This window comes from Electrona antarctica, assembly GCF_951216825.1.
Source record: "Electrona antarctica genome assembly, chromosome: 14".
In the NCBI taxonomy this organism is placed as follows: Eukaryota; Metazoa; Chordata; class Actinopteri; order Myctophiformes; family Myctophidae; genus Electrona; species Electrona antarctica.
Genome location: NC_136795.1, coordinates 45547433 through 45566663, shown reverse-complemented (window position 1 = coordinate 45566663; position 19231 = coordinate 45547433). Strand labels below are relative to the sequence as shown.

Genomic DNA, 19231 nt, shown 5'->3' with positions numbered 1-19231 from the left:
ATGGCTAGCACAGATTTGATCTCCAACTCTGGTAAGTTCTTCTTACTTTTATGATATTTGATTAATGTACTATACACTGAAAATGGTGTTAATTTAACTCGGAGATAAATGAACATTGAGGATTTATAGTACATCTTGGAAGTTGGCATTGCAGCTTTGTACAACACACGGCATTGTCTGTTTTACGATTTAACCACTTTTAAACCATCTATACTTGGTCTACAGGTAGTTGATTGTGGCTGGCTTTTTACTTACACTGTTCTTTTCTCCCTCTAGTCTATGTCTTAATTCAAATAAAATAATATAGCCTATCTACAAGTTAACAACTCAAAAATAAGTTTTTCTCTTATGTACCTGTACAATACACAAGATGTAACAATTGTAACAAATAAAGTATAACCTTGAACCTTGTGAGCTTGTAGATCTGCCAGAATATGGAGACTATAGGGTTCAAGTGTCTAATCGTTTATCATTCTTATCATTTTATACATTTTGTCATCTGAAAGGCTCTTGAAATAGTGTAGCCTAGATATATAATTATAACCAATTTGTGATGATTTTAAAAGCTACTGTACATGTTACTTTTTTCATGAATACATTTTTATTTTGACCATGAATAGATTTTTATTTTGACCAATCTACCAATGATAGAGTATATAAAATACTTTATCTATCACAACTGTGGTGGTTGTATTTAATGTAATCGTCCTGCCCTTCAATTGAGAAATGTACATCCTGTGGTCTGGTAGTACCTCTACTGGTTGACATGTGGTACTGCCTGAAGTCAAAATCCATAGCAAGCAGGCAGGCTCTACTTTCCCCATTTAGGCCTGACATCGAAATTTAAAAAAAATCTTCTAAATTCTGACAGTTTTCTGAAATACTAACATATGTGTGGTGTATTATGAATCATATAGCATTAATACCTACATGGTTAGTCATAATTGTACATATAACTTTAACTCTGTACTTCTCTATCTGACATTCTGACAAGGACCACTTCACCACTTTTCAACCTTTCTTCATATAATAGGTCCTCACTAATAATCATGATAAAATGGCACAATTCTTTTCTACTCAGTCTGTGTCTCATAGGAGGGCTGTGGGCAATTCAGAAACCCGTCCACCAGTGACATCATCGTTAGGCAGAATTTCTTTAAACAATATTTTTTTTACAAAAATGTTTAGATTTTTATTTTCGTGAGAAAGATGGCTTCCATTTTCGCATTGCAACTTTTCAGAACTATAAAAGCCTGCAGTTTCTATTAGCTTGGATTCCCCATCGATGATGTCACTGGTGGACGGGTTTCTGAACTGCCCACAGCCCTCCTATGAGACACGGACAGAGTAGAAAAAAATGGTGCCATTTTATCATGATTATTAGTGAGGACCTAGTATATAAAGATAGGTTGAAAAGTGGTGAAGTGGTCCTTTAACTGAAGGTCTATTTGCATACAATTGTAGGCCTACCACAGACAGGAGGCTATCTCTGGCTGAGTCATTCCAAATTCTATAGGTTTACTCTTTGACTTCTCAAGATAATTCTTGGAGAGAGCCAGTTTGCCAAAGTGATCTTTGATCTGATATTATCTCATTCAGGCATTCATTTGTGTAAACAGCTGTGTAAACATCTTTTATCAAAATAGACAGTCAGTGGTTCTCAGACAATTTCATGTCAAGGACCCCAAAAATATATGTAATTGGCCGCCGACCCCCATCTGAAAATATGTTGTTCCGGGGACCTCCCAGAAGCAAAGATTTGAGTTAAAAACGTTCGCTCTGAAAGAATATATATCCAAAGATTTGCGCCACATTTTTATGATTTAAAAATAGCAGATAGCTACAAGCTACGAGCTTGTAGATCTGCTATTTTTCAATAGCTAAAGTATGAAAAAGGAACAAACAACCGCACACTGTCTTCAAATGCAGTGACCAACTTTTATTTAGGGAAACAGCAACGTTTCCCTAAATAAATAAAAGTTGGTCACTGCATTTGAAGACAGTGTGCGGTTGTTTGTTCCTTTTGAATTTTTGGGCACCGTACCCTCTCCTACGCACCTGTCGCCTCTACGCACCTGTCGCCTGTAGGTGTGCAAAAGCCTTGCTTTTTAATAGCTAAAGTATAACATAATGCTTAACACACCAAAAGGGGTTCCCACCCAGAATGGGTTAAGTTGCTTAGTTGTCAAATCTTCAGAACTTGTACAAGTGACCTGGGTTCAAATCTGTGGTATGGCATGAAAGTTACAGAATGCAGCCTTTATGAAAATATCATGTGAAAATTTTAAAAATGTTAGATCATGAACTGTTCCCTGTGACACTAAAATACTTTTCACCTTAGACAGTGTGACTGTGAGTGTACTTGTGTTTTTTGTGACAGGGCAAAGTCACCAGTTGTCCGAGCGGAGGATTGTGTTGATCGGTGGGAGAGAATTACTTGGCATATCGTCAAGTAACAGGAGTGCAACTGGGAACACCATACTGGGTAAATATGTGTTCGACACCAACAAAAGAACCACCCAGAGTGTGATGAGACAAGAGGAAGTGCATAACAGACTGCTCACTGTGGTTGATACTCCAGGCTGGTGGTGGCACTACCCAAGAGAAAATACTCCAGTGCTGGATCAGTTAGAAATCAAGCGCAGTGTATTTCTGTGTCCCCCAGCCCCTCATGCCTTTCTTCTGGTCATTCACATTGGAGCAACGTTTCTTAATATCTTCCAAAAATCTTTGGAGGAACACCTGCAACTTTTTCACGAAAGATTACTTGATCACACAATTGTGCTGTTTAGTACACATTTCCCATGTAGTCCACAAGCACTGCAGGACTTCATCGAAGGGTGGTCAGCAATGAAGTGGCTTCTCCAGCGGTGTGGAAATCGATCGCATGTTCTTGACGTCAGCATCAGACGGGATGGGACCCAAGTCCAAGTGCTGCTTGAGAAAATAGAGGAAATGTTTGCCAAAAATGGATGTTGTTATGATGTTGATCCAGCTGCTGGGGAAATTCTAAGGAAGCAGATACAGGCAACGACTGAAAGAGCTACAATGAGGCTTTCTGAAGTCACAAGAGAAAGAACAAGACTCAGAACACTGATTGAAGGTGAGTCACTGAGGTGGTTTCATATCTCTTTTCAGTAGTGCAACTCATTTGGGGATCGACAGCTTACCTGTAAAACCAATGACTCAATCTTCAAATGCAATTGAATGTATCCTAATTTGTTTTTGTATTTTGTCATCCCCAATAGGTGGCAAGAAAGCCCCAGCACATTTAAAGCTGGTGATGATTGGCTCACAGTGGTCTGGCAAGAGCTCAGCAGGAAACACGATTTTGGGGAAAGATGTGTTTCCCGTTACTCATGGTAGAACAACAGTACACTGTGAGACCAAACATGGCACAGCAGCGGGGAGGCACCTCACGGTGGTGGACTCACCTGGCTGGTTCTACAATAACAGCCTAGAAGACACCTGTGCATTGGATAAACAAGAGATTGAGTACAGCATGTATCTATGTCCACCTGGACCCCATGCAGTGCTCTTAGCGGTTGGCCTGGCATCTGCTTTTAACGCACCCTGTCAAAGAGCAGTCGAGGAGCACATGGGTTTGTTCAGGGAGGAAGTCTGGGATCACACCGTTGTACTGTTCACACGAGGTGACATGCTGGGAGAGAAAACCGTGGAGGAGCGCATAGAGAGTGAGGAGGGCCTCCGGTGGCTTGTCGGGAAGTGTGGGAACAGATACCACGTTCTGGACAACACAGACCGTGCTAATGAAACGCAGGTGGTAGAACTACTGGAGAAGGTAGAAGAGATGTGGGTGGAAAATGGCGGTTCTCAGTATGCGATTGACCTTGGCCGTGCTGCACTGATAGAAGCCAAGAAGCATGTTCAAGAAAGGAAAGCAAAAAATAATAGGCTGAAGGCCCAAAGACAAAAAAGAGTTCTAAGGGAATTGTTCAGAGGTGAGCAAATGCAAATCAATTATCTAAATGACTGATGATCTTCACATAAATTGCCAATGTTCATGATCAGCAATTCAGCATATTGATTTGTATCTCATTTTCTTCTGCAGGGGAGGAGCATTATCTCACTAGATTGAGTGTTGTTCTGGTTGGGAGAGGAGACTCTGGGAAAAGCATAGCAGGAAACAAAATGCTTGGCGGAGAGTACTTTCAGATGAGGTCAATGAAGAAGGTGAGTCAGATACTCAAAATACTCCAGAACACTTCAATATGTATGTGTACTGTGTGTTGTGTACCTGTTGAGCTGCAGATTTTCTAAAAATGTTGCATAATTGCTTTAATTATATCCTGACATTTTATTTTAGGAATTCGAGCATCAGAGGAGAACCATGGTGCCTGAAAAACATTTAGATGGGGTTGCAGGGTTAGAGCTCACAATTGTTGAATGTCCAGGCTGGTCAACAAACACAACGATGGATGAAATACAACTGTTGCGCAGTGTCTCCATGTGTGCACCAGGTCCTCACGTTTTTCTCCTGGTTGTTCCCATTTCCAATCCGTTTACAAAGAAAGACAGGGACGCTATGGTGCAGCACTTGATGCCATTGAAGGAGAAAGTCTGGAAACACTCTATGGTGCTGTTTACCTGGGGGGACTGGCTCGGAGACAGATCCATTGAGGAGCATATCGAGGGTGAAGGAGAGGCTCTCCAGTGGCTTGTAGAAAAGTGTGGGAACAGATATCAAGTTTTGAATCACCCTGGTTGGAACACATTTCAGGAAATAAATTATTTAATGACACAGAACAAGGGTCGCCACTTTTCGGCGGAGAAACAGAGCCAGTATGAGAAGCCATTGCTCTCTTGGTTAGCACGAAAGTCTACTTTGACGGTGACAGAGGAGGAGTGGAGCAACAGGGAAGAGCAGCTCATAGGCCGGATGCTGAAGGCTTTGGCAGCAGAGCCAGGAGAACCATCACAGCCACCTGTGAGGAAGATTGCCAGCTTAGATGGTGCCTTCACCCCAAGCAGTGAGTCCCATGTAACCAAAGCGACCTTGACGTGTACATTTTAAGCCCAATATATACTGCACAATTCAGTTATAGAGCTGGGAGAGCGACACCACTGTCATGTGATGATCGTTTAAGGCTTCAATTAAAGCCTTTTTACAGTGTCTCATTCCTCTGAAATACATTATTTAATTGTTTAATTGTTTTTCTTTTCTTTTTTACAGTGAGTGGAGATGCTCCTTCTGAAGTTGAGAGCTTTTCTGGGATTGACGGAGCTGCTTGTGACAAGGTGAAGGAATGGTTGACCCAGAGGGTCGGAGGGAGCTCTGACCTGACCTCTGGCATCTGCAGCATCGTCAGTGCTTCTGCCATGAGTTCTGTCGAGAAGTTTGATCGGATGTCTCTGGTGGACGAGGAGGCCATGGAAAAAAGTAAAAATGTAGCAGTCAGAGTTTCCATAAGCAGGGTAGAACCGCGGGAACGCAGAAATTCCTGTTGAGGACAGTAAAGTGGGATTGGACTCTAAAAAGACATTGCTGGCCTGGGCCATGGCTCAGTGGTCCAGGCACCTTGACTGGTAATCCAGTCTGGCAGTGTGCCGTGAGTTCGACTCCCGATCCCGACGGCCTTTACTGCATGTCTTCCCCCCATCTCTCTCAAGCCACAACATTTTTTTTTTAAAAAGACATTGCTGTGCAAAGTACACGCAGATGAAGGCCTGAGTAGCCGAAACGCGTCCGTTTGTCAGAGACTGCTGCTGTTGCCTCTGAAAAAAAACAAAAAACGAAGATAATTCACATTGTGAGTTATGCACTGTTTTTATAGACAAAGTGCATTTTCAACATTCACGATGTCATAATGTTGAGGATACAAGTTCCAGGGAAGCTGACATTCTAAATTCTGTCTATGGTGACCAACACATTTATTTATTCATTCTGTATTTATTCTTTTCAAAACGGTATTACTTTACAGTACTATACTTACACTGAATTCCTGTATCACTTAGGCCTATATTATTATTACACCGTTATTTTTTCTTAGAAAATATGTGGGACATTGTTAGCACAATCTGCCGGAGTCTGGCACACCAACATTTTAATGCTCATGCAATGTATGTGACAAATAAAGTAATTTTAGGTGAATTAACTTTGAGCCAATGTAACAACTTTTGTTGTTTTATGGTGTCTCTGACAGTGAACCTGATGGATGGATGGGGAAATGGCTTCATCTAGTTATTATCTGTCAGTCAGTCCGTCACGCCTTGTGACACGCTCCATATATGGCCAATACAGAATTCATTCCATATGTTGATCTGACCTCATCAAACCCGGTACACTCGAGACACTGCCACCCTTAGATCTCCATATATGGAGCTGACCTGTTCTAACATTCCATATGTTGATCTGACCTCATCAAACCCTGTACACTCGAGACACTGCCCCCGCTGCCACCCTTAGATCTCCATATATGGAGCTGACCTGTTCTAACATTCCATATGTTGATCTGACCTCATCAAAACCTGTACACTCGCACCAATAATGAGATTTGGAAAAAAAATACGTTTACTTAACTGTATATTAATTATACTGTATAATAGCCTGAAGACAAAGCTTTACAAAAAAGGAAAAAATAAGGTAAAGATGAATACGTGAAACTGTGTATTTACAAAACGATGAAATTAACTAAAGACGTATGGAGAAAATGTCCAAATATAGCTATTTTTCTGAATCTTGCCCCTGACTGAAATGGAGAGAAATTGAAAACAAAAAGTCCAAATTAAATAAAAATAAAAACGCAAAACAATAACCCTGATGTAAAAGGAGAGGCATACAAGTTTCATTCAATACATCCGACACAGTTATTTTAGCTTATCCTGTTCTGCTGCTAAGATGTTTTACTTTTGTCTTTTGTCTGAAGAAGGCATGCATTTTGTTGCCGAAACGTTGGTAATCTAATAAAAATGTTTTTAATCGTGACTACGAGCTGTGCTCCTTCCTATTTTCACTTTTGTATCAATCACCATTATTGAATAATTGTATTATTAAATAATACAAGACTTTAATGGCATGTTTTCTTAACAATAAAATGTCAATAGTAATGACTGGTTGCTTTCACCCTCCAGGAAAACTATTGTGAGGAAGAAGAGAGAGCTTCAGGAACGGGATTTATTTGATTTGATTTATTGTCAGATTTGTATTGAAGGGATAGCCCCTTGAGAAGCAGCGTGTCATTTTCGAGGGGGTCCCGCTTGATTTGATGTTTAGCCTATACTGTTAGGCCTACAGTATGTCCTCATTTGCAGTCAGGTTTTAGACCATTTAGTTGTTTATGTCAATTAATTCCTCCCCACACACACACGTCTGTGTGTTGGCACTGCGGTTGTATCTGTTAGAACTGTCCTTCTCCTCTGGCCCAACACACCCTTGCTGACAGCCAGGTGCGGCCCCCACCAGCCCGTATGAGTAGGCCTACCTGACAAATATCACCCGGGGAGGGGGGATATTTGTCACTGCACGTACACGGTACTCATACGGACAATAACGTTCTAACAGTGACCCTTTTCTACTTGGTTTCAACCCTTTTTATTTATTCAGCATGTGAGCCACGGACCACCATTTGATGAGATTTAGCCTCTCAGACCCAAAACTAAAGAAAATGTCCACATTTCCATGTTGTATTGATGTTGGTAGCCTACCTAGGAGAGATAACAGGCAAACATTGATCAAAATAACAACATGTGTAGACTTCTTAAGTAAGGCAAATGTTTAACAATAATTTAACTCATGAGAGCGTAAAATGAAACCAAAGATTGAAAGATCTAAGGGTCCATTTGGTCACCAACTCTCCATCATTTAGCTGCATGGGGACCACCTGGAATCCCTTCAAGGACCACTGGTTTAAAACCACTGATTTATTGATGAATGTATTATTAGCATGCACTCATTTCCGCAACAATGTGTTTCATAGAAAATGTGACAAATTCAAATACAATGTTTTGTTTTGTTTAGGAAACCCACATTAGAAATTGGCTACCATTGAATAATTATTCAGTGAGTAAAGAATATAGCAGAATCAGCTAAATTATCTATGGTGATTTGTTTGACTCGCTTAAACAGCTCCATGATTCACACAAAGTTTCATGAAAATCCACCAATACAGACGACTAACACATTCCAACCAAAGTTTTCCCATGCCTGATTCTGATTCCGTTATATATTCTATACCATCTATTTTACACTTTTTTTCAACAATTACTGGCATGCAATAATTTATCTATTTATCACCTAGTACTATGCCGGCCTGGACAGTCTTGACCATGCTTACCTGACCCACAAGTTGATCACCTCATGGTGGCATCTGATTTGGTTTATTCAGAGAATGAATAGTGTCATTTTGAGTATCCAACATCTATCGCAATTAATGGATCGGTACAATAACGTTTCCAGCCATGGTGAGACTACAGTACATGTGGTTATCAGGTGCTGGTCGACATATTCGAGAGAACACACAGTGTGTGAGATTGGTATCATCTAGTGATGCACCGAATATTTGGCCGCAGAAAATATTCGGAATGCATTTTCGGCCTATTCGGTTTCGGCCCGAATAGGCAGAAAATATATCACCGAATAGTTTATGCAATGAATGCATTCAAAAGAGCTGAATAAATGTTTTATGGACCCATAATAGTGATTATTATTGCCAGTTTTGCCATAATCATTTATTTTGCCATAAATCAGGTAGCTTTAAGGTACGGCCATGACAGCAATGGTAGGAAAAAAGATATATAATATTAATCATATTCGGATATTCGGTATTCGGTTTTCGGCCAACTGTTTCCTATATTTGGTATTCGGTTTCGGCCAAGAATGTCCCTTTCGGTGCATCCCTAGTATCATCAGAAAAGTCATCAGTGGTATCAGAAAAGTTTGATTCAAATCTTTTGGTTGAAAGCCCACATCTTTGCATTTTCTGTTTTTAGTTGTTTTTATGTTTCACAGATCATGATTGTGAACTGATGAGTTTTACATTTCCCCCTGTAACAAAATCCTAAGCGAGATAAGTTACCCAAACAAACCTAGTATAAATTAATATGAAGGGAGCTGGAGTGCTGATATTTGTTGAGTGGTGTAAACCACTCCTACAACTGGCTTTGTTAGTTTACGTGTCTGTCTGTCTGTCTGTCTGTCTGTCTGTCTGTCTGTCTGTCTGTTCGTACCAAAAAATGAGCATGGTTGCTATGGTCACCCAGTTCACACGGGTGTGATTTCATTACGTCAGACATTACGTCAGACCACAGCTGATCAGTCTATATAAGACCTTACACCACTCAGTTCACACGGGTGTGATTTCATTACGTCAGACATTACGTCAGACCACAGCTGATCAGTCTATATAAGACCTTACACCACTCAGTTCACACGGGTGTGATTTCATTACGTCAGACATTACGTCAGACCACAGCTGATCAGTCTATATAAGACCTTACACCACTCAGTTCACACGGGTGTGATTTTTGATATACTGTAGGCTACTCTATGTAAGATGTGATTGCTCAATGGCATATAGCCTACAAAGTAACAATTACATGTACTTAAATTCAGGACTAACAAATGTATTCGTTACTTGAGCCTAAAATATCCATAACTATTTACCACAGTTGGTTCAGTAAATGTTGTATTTGGCCCAGTCATCTGACCTGATCCATTAGTTATGAGGCGACATTTGGTAGGTACTGGAAGAACTTTATTATAATCAATATTTACATAAGGGCTGTACAATTATTAAAAACTAGTCAAAGATCATGATTTAAAGTTTCACGATTATGTAATCGTGGCAGTAATAAATTAATTCAAATGTCTCAATGGCTCATCTGTGTGATCAGTTAAGGATAATAACTAGATGAAGCCATTTCCCCATCCATCCATCAGGTTCACTGTCAGAGACACCATAAAACAACAAACGTTGTTACATTGGCTCAAAGTTCACCTAAAATGCATTACTTTATTTGTCACATACATTGCATGAGCATTAAAATGTTAGTGTGCCAGACTCCGGCAGATTGTGCTAACAATGTCCAACATATTTGCAAGAAGAAATAACAGTGTAATAATAATATAGGCCTAAGTGATACAGGAAAGTATAGTACTGTAAAGTAATACCGTTTTGAAAAGAATAAATACAGAATGAATAAATAAATGTGGTTATCACCATAGACAGAATTTAGAATTTCAGCTTCCCTGGAACTTGTATCCTCAACATTATGACATTGTGAATGTTGAAAATGCACTTTGTCTATAAAAACAGTGCGTAACTCACAATGTGAATTATCTTTGGGTTTTTTTCTTTTTCAGAGACAACAGCAGCAGTCTCTGACAAACGGACGCGTTTCGGCTACTCAGGCCTTCATCTGCGTGCACTTTGCACAGCAATGTCTTTTTAGAGTCCAATCCCACTTTACTGTCCTCAACAGGAATTCCTGCGTTCCCGCGGTTCTACCCTGCTTATGGAAACTCTGGCTGCTACATTTTTACTTTTTTCCAGGGTCTCCTCGTCCACCAGAGACATCCGATCAAACTTCTCGACAGAACTGGCAGAAGCACTGATGATGCTGCAGATGCCAGAGGTCAGGTCAGAGCTCCCTCCGACCCTCTGGGTCAACCATTCCTTCACCTTGTCACAAGCAGCTCCGTCAATCCCAGAAAAGCTCTCAACTTCAGAAGGAGCATCTCCACTCACTGTAATAAGAAAAAGAAAAAAAGAAAAGAAAAACAATCAACAGAACATGTTAAATAATGTATTTCAGAGGAATGAGACACTGTAAAAAGGCTTTAATTGAAGCCTTAAATGATCATCACATGACAGTGGTGTCGCTCACCTCCCAGCTCTATAACTGAATTGTGCAGTATATATTGGGCTTAAAATGTACACGTCAAGGTTGCTTTGGTTACATGGGACTCACTGCTTGGGGTGAAGGCACCATCTAAGCTGGCAATCTTCCTCACAGGTGGCTGTGATGGTTCTCCTGGCTCTGCTGCCAAAGCCTTCAGCATCCGGCCTATGAGCTGCTCTTCCCTGTTGGTCCACTCCTCCGTCAAAGTAGACTTTCGTGCTAACCAAGAGAGCAATGGCTTCTCATACTGGCTCTGTTTCTCCGCCGAAAAGTGGCGACCCTTGTTCTGTGTCATTAAATCATTTATTTGAAATAGCCCTATGTTCCAACGACGGTAATTACCAACTTGATATCTGTTCCCACACTTTTCTACAAGCCACTGGAGAGCCTCTCCTTCACCCTCGATATGCTCCTCAATGGATCTGTCTCCGAGCCAGTCCCCCCAGGTAAACAGCACCATAGAGTGTTTCCAGACTTTCTCCTTCAATGGCATCAAGTGCTGCACCATAGCTTCCCTGTCTTTCTTTGTAAACTGATTGGAAATGGGAACAACCAGGAGAAAAGCGTGAGGACCTGGTGCACACATGGAGACACTGCGCAACAGTTGTATTTCATCCATCGTTGTGTTTGTTGACCAGCCTGGACATTCAACAATTGTGACCTCTAACCCTGCAACCTTTCTTTGATGTTTTTCAGGCACCATGGTTCTTCTCTGGTGCTTGAATTCCTGAAATAGGAATATCATCATTAAAACAATTATATCACATTTGAGAAAATCTAGCCTGTTTAATAACCACTCCCTCTTGCAGACATTTCATTTCATTCTTAAGATTAAGATGATCTATTCAATCAGTTACCTTCTTCATTAAACTCGTCTGAAAGTACTCTCCATGAAGCAGTCCGTTTCCTGCCATGCTTTTCCCAGAGTCTCCTCTCCCAACAAGAACAACTCTCATGTTAGTGAGTGAATGCTCCTCCCCTGCAGAAGAAAATGAGATACAAATTAAAATGTTGATCATGGCTTTGATGTGAGGATGATCAGTAATTTAAATTCACCCATTTGATTACCTCTGAACAACTCCCTTAGAACTCTTTCTTGTCTTTGGACCTTCAGCCTATTCTTTTTTGCTCCTCTTTCTTGAACATGCTTCTTGGCTTCTATCAGTGCAGCACGGCCAAGGTCAATCGCATACTGAGAATCGCCATTTTCCACCCACATCTCTTCTACCTTCTCCAGTAGTTCTACCACCTGCGTTTCATTAGCACGGTCTGTGTTGTCCAGAACGTGGTATCTGTTCCCACACTTCCCGACAAGCCACCGGAGGCCCTCCTCACTCTCTATGCGCTCCTCCACGGTTTTCTCTCCCAGCATGTCACCTCGTGTGAACAGTACAACGGTGTGATCCCAGACTTCCTCCCTGAACAAACCCATGTGCTCCTCGACTGCTCTTTGACAGGGTGCGTTAAAAGCAGATGCCAGGCCAACCGCTAAGAGCACTGCATGGGGTCCAGGTGGACATAGATACATGCTGTGCTCAATCTCCTGTTTATCCAATGCACAGGTGTCTCCTAGGCTGTTATTGTAGAACCAGCCAGGTGAGTCCACCACCGTGAGGTGCCTCCCCGCTGCTGTGCCATGTTTGGCCTCACAGTGCACTGTTGTTCTACCATGAGCAACGGGAAATACATCTTTCCCCAAAACCGTGTTTCCTGCTGAGCTCTTGCCAGACCACTGTGCGCCAACCATCACCAGGTTTAAATGTGCTGGAGCTTTCTTGCCGCCTATTGGGGATGACAAAATACAAAAACAAATTAGGATACATTCAATTGCATTTGAAGATTGGGTCATTGGTTTTACAGGTAAGCTGTCGATCCCAAAATGAGTTGCACTACTGAAAAGAGATGTAATGAAACCACCTCAGTGACTCACCTTCAATCAGTGTTCTGAGTCTTGTTCTTTCTCTTGTGACTTCAGAAAGCCTCATTGTAGCTCTTTCAGTCGTTGCCTGTATCTGCTTCCTTAGAATTTCCCCAGCAGCTGGATCAACATCATAACAACATCCATTTTTGGCAAACATTGCCTCTATTTTCTCAAGCAGCACTTGGACTTGGGAGCCATCCCGTCTGTTGCTGACATCGAGAACATGCGATCGATTTCCACACCGCTGGAGAAGCCACTTCATTGCTGACCACCCTTCCATAAAGTCCTGCAGTGCTTGTGGACTACATGGGAAATGTGTACTAAACAGCACAATTGTGTGATCAAGTAATCTTTCGTGAAAAAGTTGCAGGTGTTCCTCCAAAGATTTTTGGAAGATTGGAAGAAACCTTGCTCCAATGTGAATGACCAGAAGAAAGGCATGAGGGGCTGGGGGACACAGAAATACACTGCGCTTGATTTCTAACTGATCCAGCACTGGAGTATTTTCTCTTGGGTAGTGCCACCACCAGCCTGGAGTATCAACCACAGTGAGCAGTCGGTTATGCACTTCCTCTTGTCTCATCACACTCTGGGTGGTTCTTTTGCTGGTGTCGAACACATTTTTACCCAGTATGGTATTCCCAGTTGCACTCCTGTTACTTGACATACCAGTCAATTCTCTCCCACCGATCAACACAATCCTCCGCTCGGACAACTGGTGACTTTGCCCTGTCACAAAAAACACAAGTACACTCACAGTCACACTGTCTAAGGTGAAAAGTATTTTAGTGTCACGAGGAACAGTTCATGATCTAACATTTTTACATTTTTCACATGATATTTTCATAAAGGCTGCACTCTGTAACTTTCATGCCCTACCACAGATTTGAACCCAGGTCACTTGTACAAGTTCTGAAGATTTGACAACTAAGCAACTTAACCCATTCTGGGTGGGAACCCCTTTTGGTGTTTTAAGCATTATGTTATACTTTAGCTATTGAAAAATAGCAGATCTACAAGCTCATAGCGCGGCACCGATCGAGTGCTGCGCTACGAGCTTGTAATCATAAAAATGTGGTGCAAATCTTCGGATATATATATTCTTTCAGAAGACCCCCAACTGTGACAGTCGCTGTGGTACTGATAAAATGCATAGAGACAAACTGTAGCCTCCTACCCTAAAGAATGGCTCTGGTCAACCAGGATAGCCCCAGGTAGTCTATTTTGAAAGCATCCTGAGTGATAAAAGATGTTTTACACAGCTGCTGTAAACTGAATGCCTGAATGAGATAATATCAGATCAAAGACCACTTTGGCAAACTGGCTCTCTCCAATAATTATCTTGAGGAGTCAAAGAGTAAACCTACAATTTGGAATGACTGTCTCTCAGCCAGAGATAGTCTGTTGTCTGTTGTACAATTGTATGCAAATAGACCTTCAGTTAAAATATGTCAGAGGAGAAGTACGAGTTAAAGTTATATGTGCAATTATGTCTAACCATGTAGTTATTAATGCTATATGATTCATAATACACCACACATACTTATTAGTATTTCAGAAAACTCAGAATTTAGAAGACATTTTTCAAATTTCGATGTCAGGCCTAAATGGGGAAAGTAGAGCCTGCCTGCTTGCTATGGATTTTGACTTCACGCAGTACCACATGTCAACCAGTAGAGGTACTACCAGACCACAGGATGTACATTTCTCAATTGAAGGGCAGGACGATTACATTAAATACAACCACCACAGTTGTGATAGATACAGTATTTTATATACTCTATCATTGGTAGATTGGTCAAAATAAAAATGTATTCATGGTCAAAATAAAAATGTATTCATGAAAAAAGTAACATGTACAGTAGCTTTTAAAATCATCACAAATTGGTTATAATTATATATCTAGGCTACGTCACTATTTCAAGAGCCTTTCAGATGACAAAATGTATATAATGGTAAGAATGATAAACGATTAGACACTTGAACCCTATAGTCTCCATATTCTGGCAGGATTATTTATCTACAAACTCACAAGGTTCAAGGTTGTACTTTTGTTACTGTACAGGTACATTAGAGAAAAACTTGAGTTAACTTGTAGATAGGCTATATTATTTTATGTGAAGACATAGACTAGAGGGAGAAAAGAACAGTGTAAGTAAAAAGCCAGCCACCTGTAGACCAAGTATAGATGGTTTAAAAGTGGTTAAATTGTAAAACTGCCAACTTCCAAGATGTACTATAAATCCCCAATGTTCATTTATCTCTGAGTTAAATTAACACCATTTTCAGTGTATAGTACATTAATCAAATATCATAAAATTAAGAAGAACTTACCAGAGTTGGAGATCAAATCTGTGCTAGCCATTTTTACTCTGTGCGCCTTCTATTTGACCTGTTGTTTAAATATCTGTTTACTGAGACATAACTTGTACAATAGATCTCATAAAAATGAAGTCCTGGCGGACACACACCTCATATAACAAGACAAACTGACATGACTTGTTCGATTGCTTAACAACCAACACAACTGTGAAGTTCACAACTGTGAAGTTCCCATGATCATGAAGTGGGAAGTTCTCTAAAAGCAGAAACAGTTGTATAACACAGATACAGTACAGTCAGTACACAACTGTTAAACGCCCACACGCAAGGACTCACACATCATTTTCACCTATATGACATCGTAAAAGAAGGTAGAGGTGCTTTTGGGTAGGACGGTTGTAGGAAACAAGGAAGTACAGCCTAAAGCCTCATTTATATTACATATAGCATGATGGTCACTTTCAATAAAGAACTGACCAACAAGACCAGTAAGGCTTCGTGCACGCATCCGCCTGGGTGACTCATGGGCGAGCACTGGCCCTTTGGAATGGGGGGTCAGATCAACATATCCGCCTGGGTGACAGCAGACTGCTGGGCGAGCACTGGCGCTTTGGAATGGGGGGTCAGATCAACATATGCGCCTGGGTGACAGCAGACTGCTGGGCGAGCACTGGCGCTTTGGAATGGGGGGGTCAGATCAACATATCCGCCTGGGTGACAGCAGACTGCTGGGCGAGCGCTGGCGCTTTTGCATGGGGGGGTCAGATCAACATATGGAATGAATTGTGTACATATGGAGCGTGTCTTTAGTGTACAGGGTTTGATGAGATCAGATCAACATAATATGGAATGTCAGAATGTCAGTGTACAGGGTTTGATGAGGGCCCAGGTAGGGTCGGGCCTTCATTTCTGGGCCTGTTGAGAAGTCTAGTTTTCACCGGCTGTTGGGCGTGGCTGCACTAATACCTTTGGGCCAGGCCCGTCTAGAGTTTGAATGGACAGGTATCAGTCAAAAGGGAGACATCGAAGAGGAATGATGGATGGGGAAGTATCAACATATGGAATGTCAGAACAGTTTCCGACATATATCCATATGTGGAGATCTAAGGGTTTGAGGTTTGATGTCAGATGTAGAGTTGCTGGCCAAACACCAGGGATCTCCATATATGGGCTTAATTGCGACAGCAAGTCGCATTTACTATGACATCAGGGATCTCCATCCCTGATGATGTCACGTAATGTCACGAGACCTGTATGGGGGCTTTCCCCATGTATGGGGATTTTGAGTGATACACTGACTGACTGACCTACTAACTGACTGACAAAAACGCACAATAGTAGTAACGATAGTAGTAACGTACGGTGTAACGGTGTATTGTGTTTATTGCGGTCGCAATAAATACAATAGACTACACAAGAGAAAGCTCTTCTGACATAAAAATGTGAAGAATTTTTGTGTGGGTTAAACATCTAACACATGCATCACGTGGTGAAACTTGAAAGCAACATGCACCTTTGTCCCACTTAGAGTCTGAAACTACAAGTATAGTTATTCACCTCAACAGAAGAAAAAAAAACACTTTGGTTTTGTTCTTAACAGTAATATATTGAATGCATTGTGTTGTACAAATGTACACTTGCTGCACAAATGTACACTTGCTGCACTGCCCCAAGGTGTTACTTATTAACCTCGCCTAACCAGGCTTTCCACCAAGGTGTTATACAGTAGCCTAATACAAATCTCAGTGTTATAATATCAGTGACAGTGTACAAATAGCTTTGTAGCCTACATTTGGTGAACCAAAACCAAAGAATTCTACTCTTGTGTAGGCTATGCTCTTATACAAGTAGGCCTATTGAATCTTGAATCTTGTGCCCTCTCTGAATAACATTAACACAATTAATCAAATATTGTAAAAATAATAACTTAAGTTGCTTAACAGAGTTGGATATTAAATCAGTGCTAGCCATTCTTACTCTTGGTTTACCTGGCTATGATCATAGATTACTATGTCTATGCATTTGATGTATAATGTATTACCTTGTGATATCTTTACTGTAAGTCGGTTGCCATGTATTAATGCCTAAATTGTCATTTTAATTAGTCACGTTCACTTCTAAATTGTCAAGTAAAAGGTTGACAAAACATGCACATCCAAACAATTACTTTTCAGGTGCTGCCTGGACACAAGCATGCACAAGAAGCTCACATCACATGCCATTATCACCTGTTGCTGCAATGTTTGTCATCTGGCCTGGGAATAGTCTGGCTGGCACACACTGACACACCTCATGAACTGAAACACACTTTAGATTAGCTTACATTGCGTAACAGTGAAAATCTATACTAGATTTGCCTCGGTCCCAGGTTTACTTATCATACTAGATTAGTGAAATGGAAATTCACAAAGGAAAGGTCATCATGGTGGTGCAATTAGTGCACTCTGTTTTTCAGTAAACACAAAGGTTCTGCCCTGACTGGGAACAGAGCAGCAGCTAAGCTGGATCACAACCATAAAGTCTAATTTATAGCATGATGCATTCATGACGGTCACTTATATTCTGAAAGTCGGAATTAGGAGTCAGAAGTTATTATAGTTCAGATTCACATCGACATAAGGACATTGGTCTTGATATTTGGGGCTTGAATAGATGGAAAAAAACAGTGAGACACACTGCTGAAAAGAGTATACTAACCTAACCCATGGCTCCAGCCCTGAATCACTACCATTAAAAATATGTAGTGGCGAAGTTTAACAAAATGAAAATTCAGACACGCACCACACACACACACACACACACACACACACACACACACACACACACACACACACACACACACACACACACACACACACACACACACACACACACATACTTCTTCAATTCAATTCAATTCAATTCAAAGGGCTTTATTGGCATGAGAAAACATGCCAAAGAAGAAAGCAACAATACAACCAATCAAAACAAAAATGATGTAGGCCTACATTTGAAAGTCAGGGGTGCAGTAGGCTACTTAGTTTAGAGACAGTAGGCCTATTTGGTTTAGACTAGTCATTGGTTAGACCAGTCATTAGTCCTACATCTACAACCTATCTCAAACCCTCACCCTAAACCTAACCTTAACCCATGTCTAACCAATGACTAGTCTAAACTAAGTAGCACCCCGAAAGTCAGCATCTTCAATAGATCAATTTATTTATTTATTTATGTACCAAGATCACTCAATGCAGGTATAGTGCAGTGCAGGAATATACATGATTAGTCTTTATGTAGCTCTGGTCCTAACGCATTAGAGCTATGGACCAGAGCTAGTCTTTATGGTGGTTGTGTTCCATTTTATATCCTTCTCCTATCACAGCAACTTACGAATATTGCTGCTGTGTTTGCACATTGTCGTACTTCGCCCAGGAGTTTTTTGTTATTAGTCATGTTTTCTGTAAACTGTGGGAAGTATGTGTCTCTGATGTCTTGGTACAATGGACAGATGGTTAGGAAGTGTAGCTCGGTTTCCACTTCATTTTGTGTGCAGTGGGTGCACGCACGCACGCACGCACGCACGCACGCACGCACGCACGCACGCGCGCGCACACACACACACACACACAGTCACACACACACACAGTCACACACACACACACACACTCACCTGTGGCTCCCGACATATACGTGGCGGCTCTGGTGGGTTACAACTAATCCGTGCTGCAGGTTAAAAATCACCCGTGGCTTCCTGTGAGGTTCGGTTTCTGGTTTAAGGACTTTGGCAAAAGTGCCAAAACCCTTGTTGTAAGGGTTTTGGCAGACTGGAGAGTTGCAAAGATAGTACAGCATGTGGTCATTTGTTTATATGTATCAGTGTTGTTTTTGTCGACTGAAACTAAGACGAAAAATGTGCGTCGACTACCCTTTTTTCACTGACGAACTAAATGGAAACTAAATTAAAACTAAGCTATGATGACTAAATGTAAATGTGACTAAATGTGACTAAATGTATTGACAATTTCGTCAACAGATAAAAACTTGACTAAAATGTTAGGAAGGGACTAGGGGCTCCATTTCCGTCACCGCTAAACCCCTTATCCACAAACTTCTTAGCATTTTTTTACTATTTTGAAAAACATTTTTGAA

At 41.1% G+C, this 19231-nt stretch overlaps 2 protein-coding genes across 2 annotated transcripts; one reads left to right on the top strand and one right to left on the bottom strand.

The window, feature by feature from the left end:
• LOC306937240 (uncharacterized protein) lies at window positions 1-6202 on the top strand (the record flags this gene model as incomplete). Its single annotated transcript, XM_079520908.1, has 6 exons — window positions 1-31; window positions 2381-2524; window positions 3249-3802; window positions 4766-4991; window positions 5195-5401; window positions 6165-6202. The coding sequence occupies 6 exons, from the start codon at window positions 1-3 to the stop codon at window positions 6200-6202; spliced, it is 1200 nt and encodes a 399-aa protein (XP_079377034.1).
• Window positions 6203-10433: 4231 nt separating this feature from the next.
• Window positions 10434-15146, bottom strand: LOC306937238 (GTPase IMAP family member 8-like; the record flags this gene model as incomplete). Its single annotated transcript, XM_079520902.1, has 7 exons — window positions 10434-10705; window positions 10930-11079; window positions 11203-11392; window positions 11718-11839; window positions 11929-12642; window positions 12920-13510; window positions 15116-15146. 7 exons carry the CDS (start codon window positions 15144-15146, stop codon window positions 10434-10436), a joined length of 2070 nt encoding a protein of 689 aa, XP_079377028.1.
• Window positions 15147-19231: the final 4085 nt, after the last annotated feature.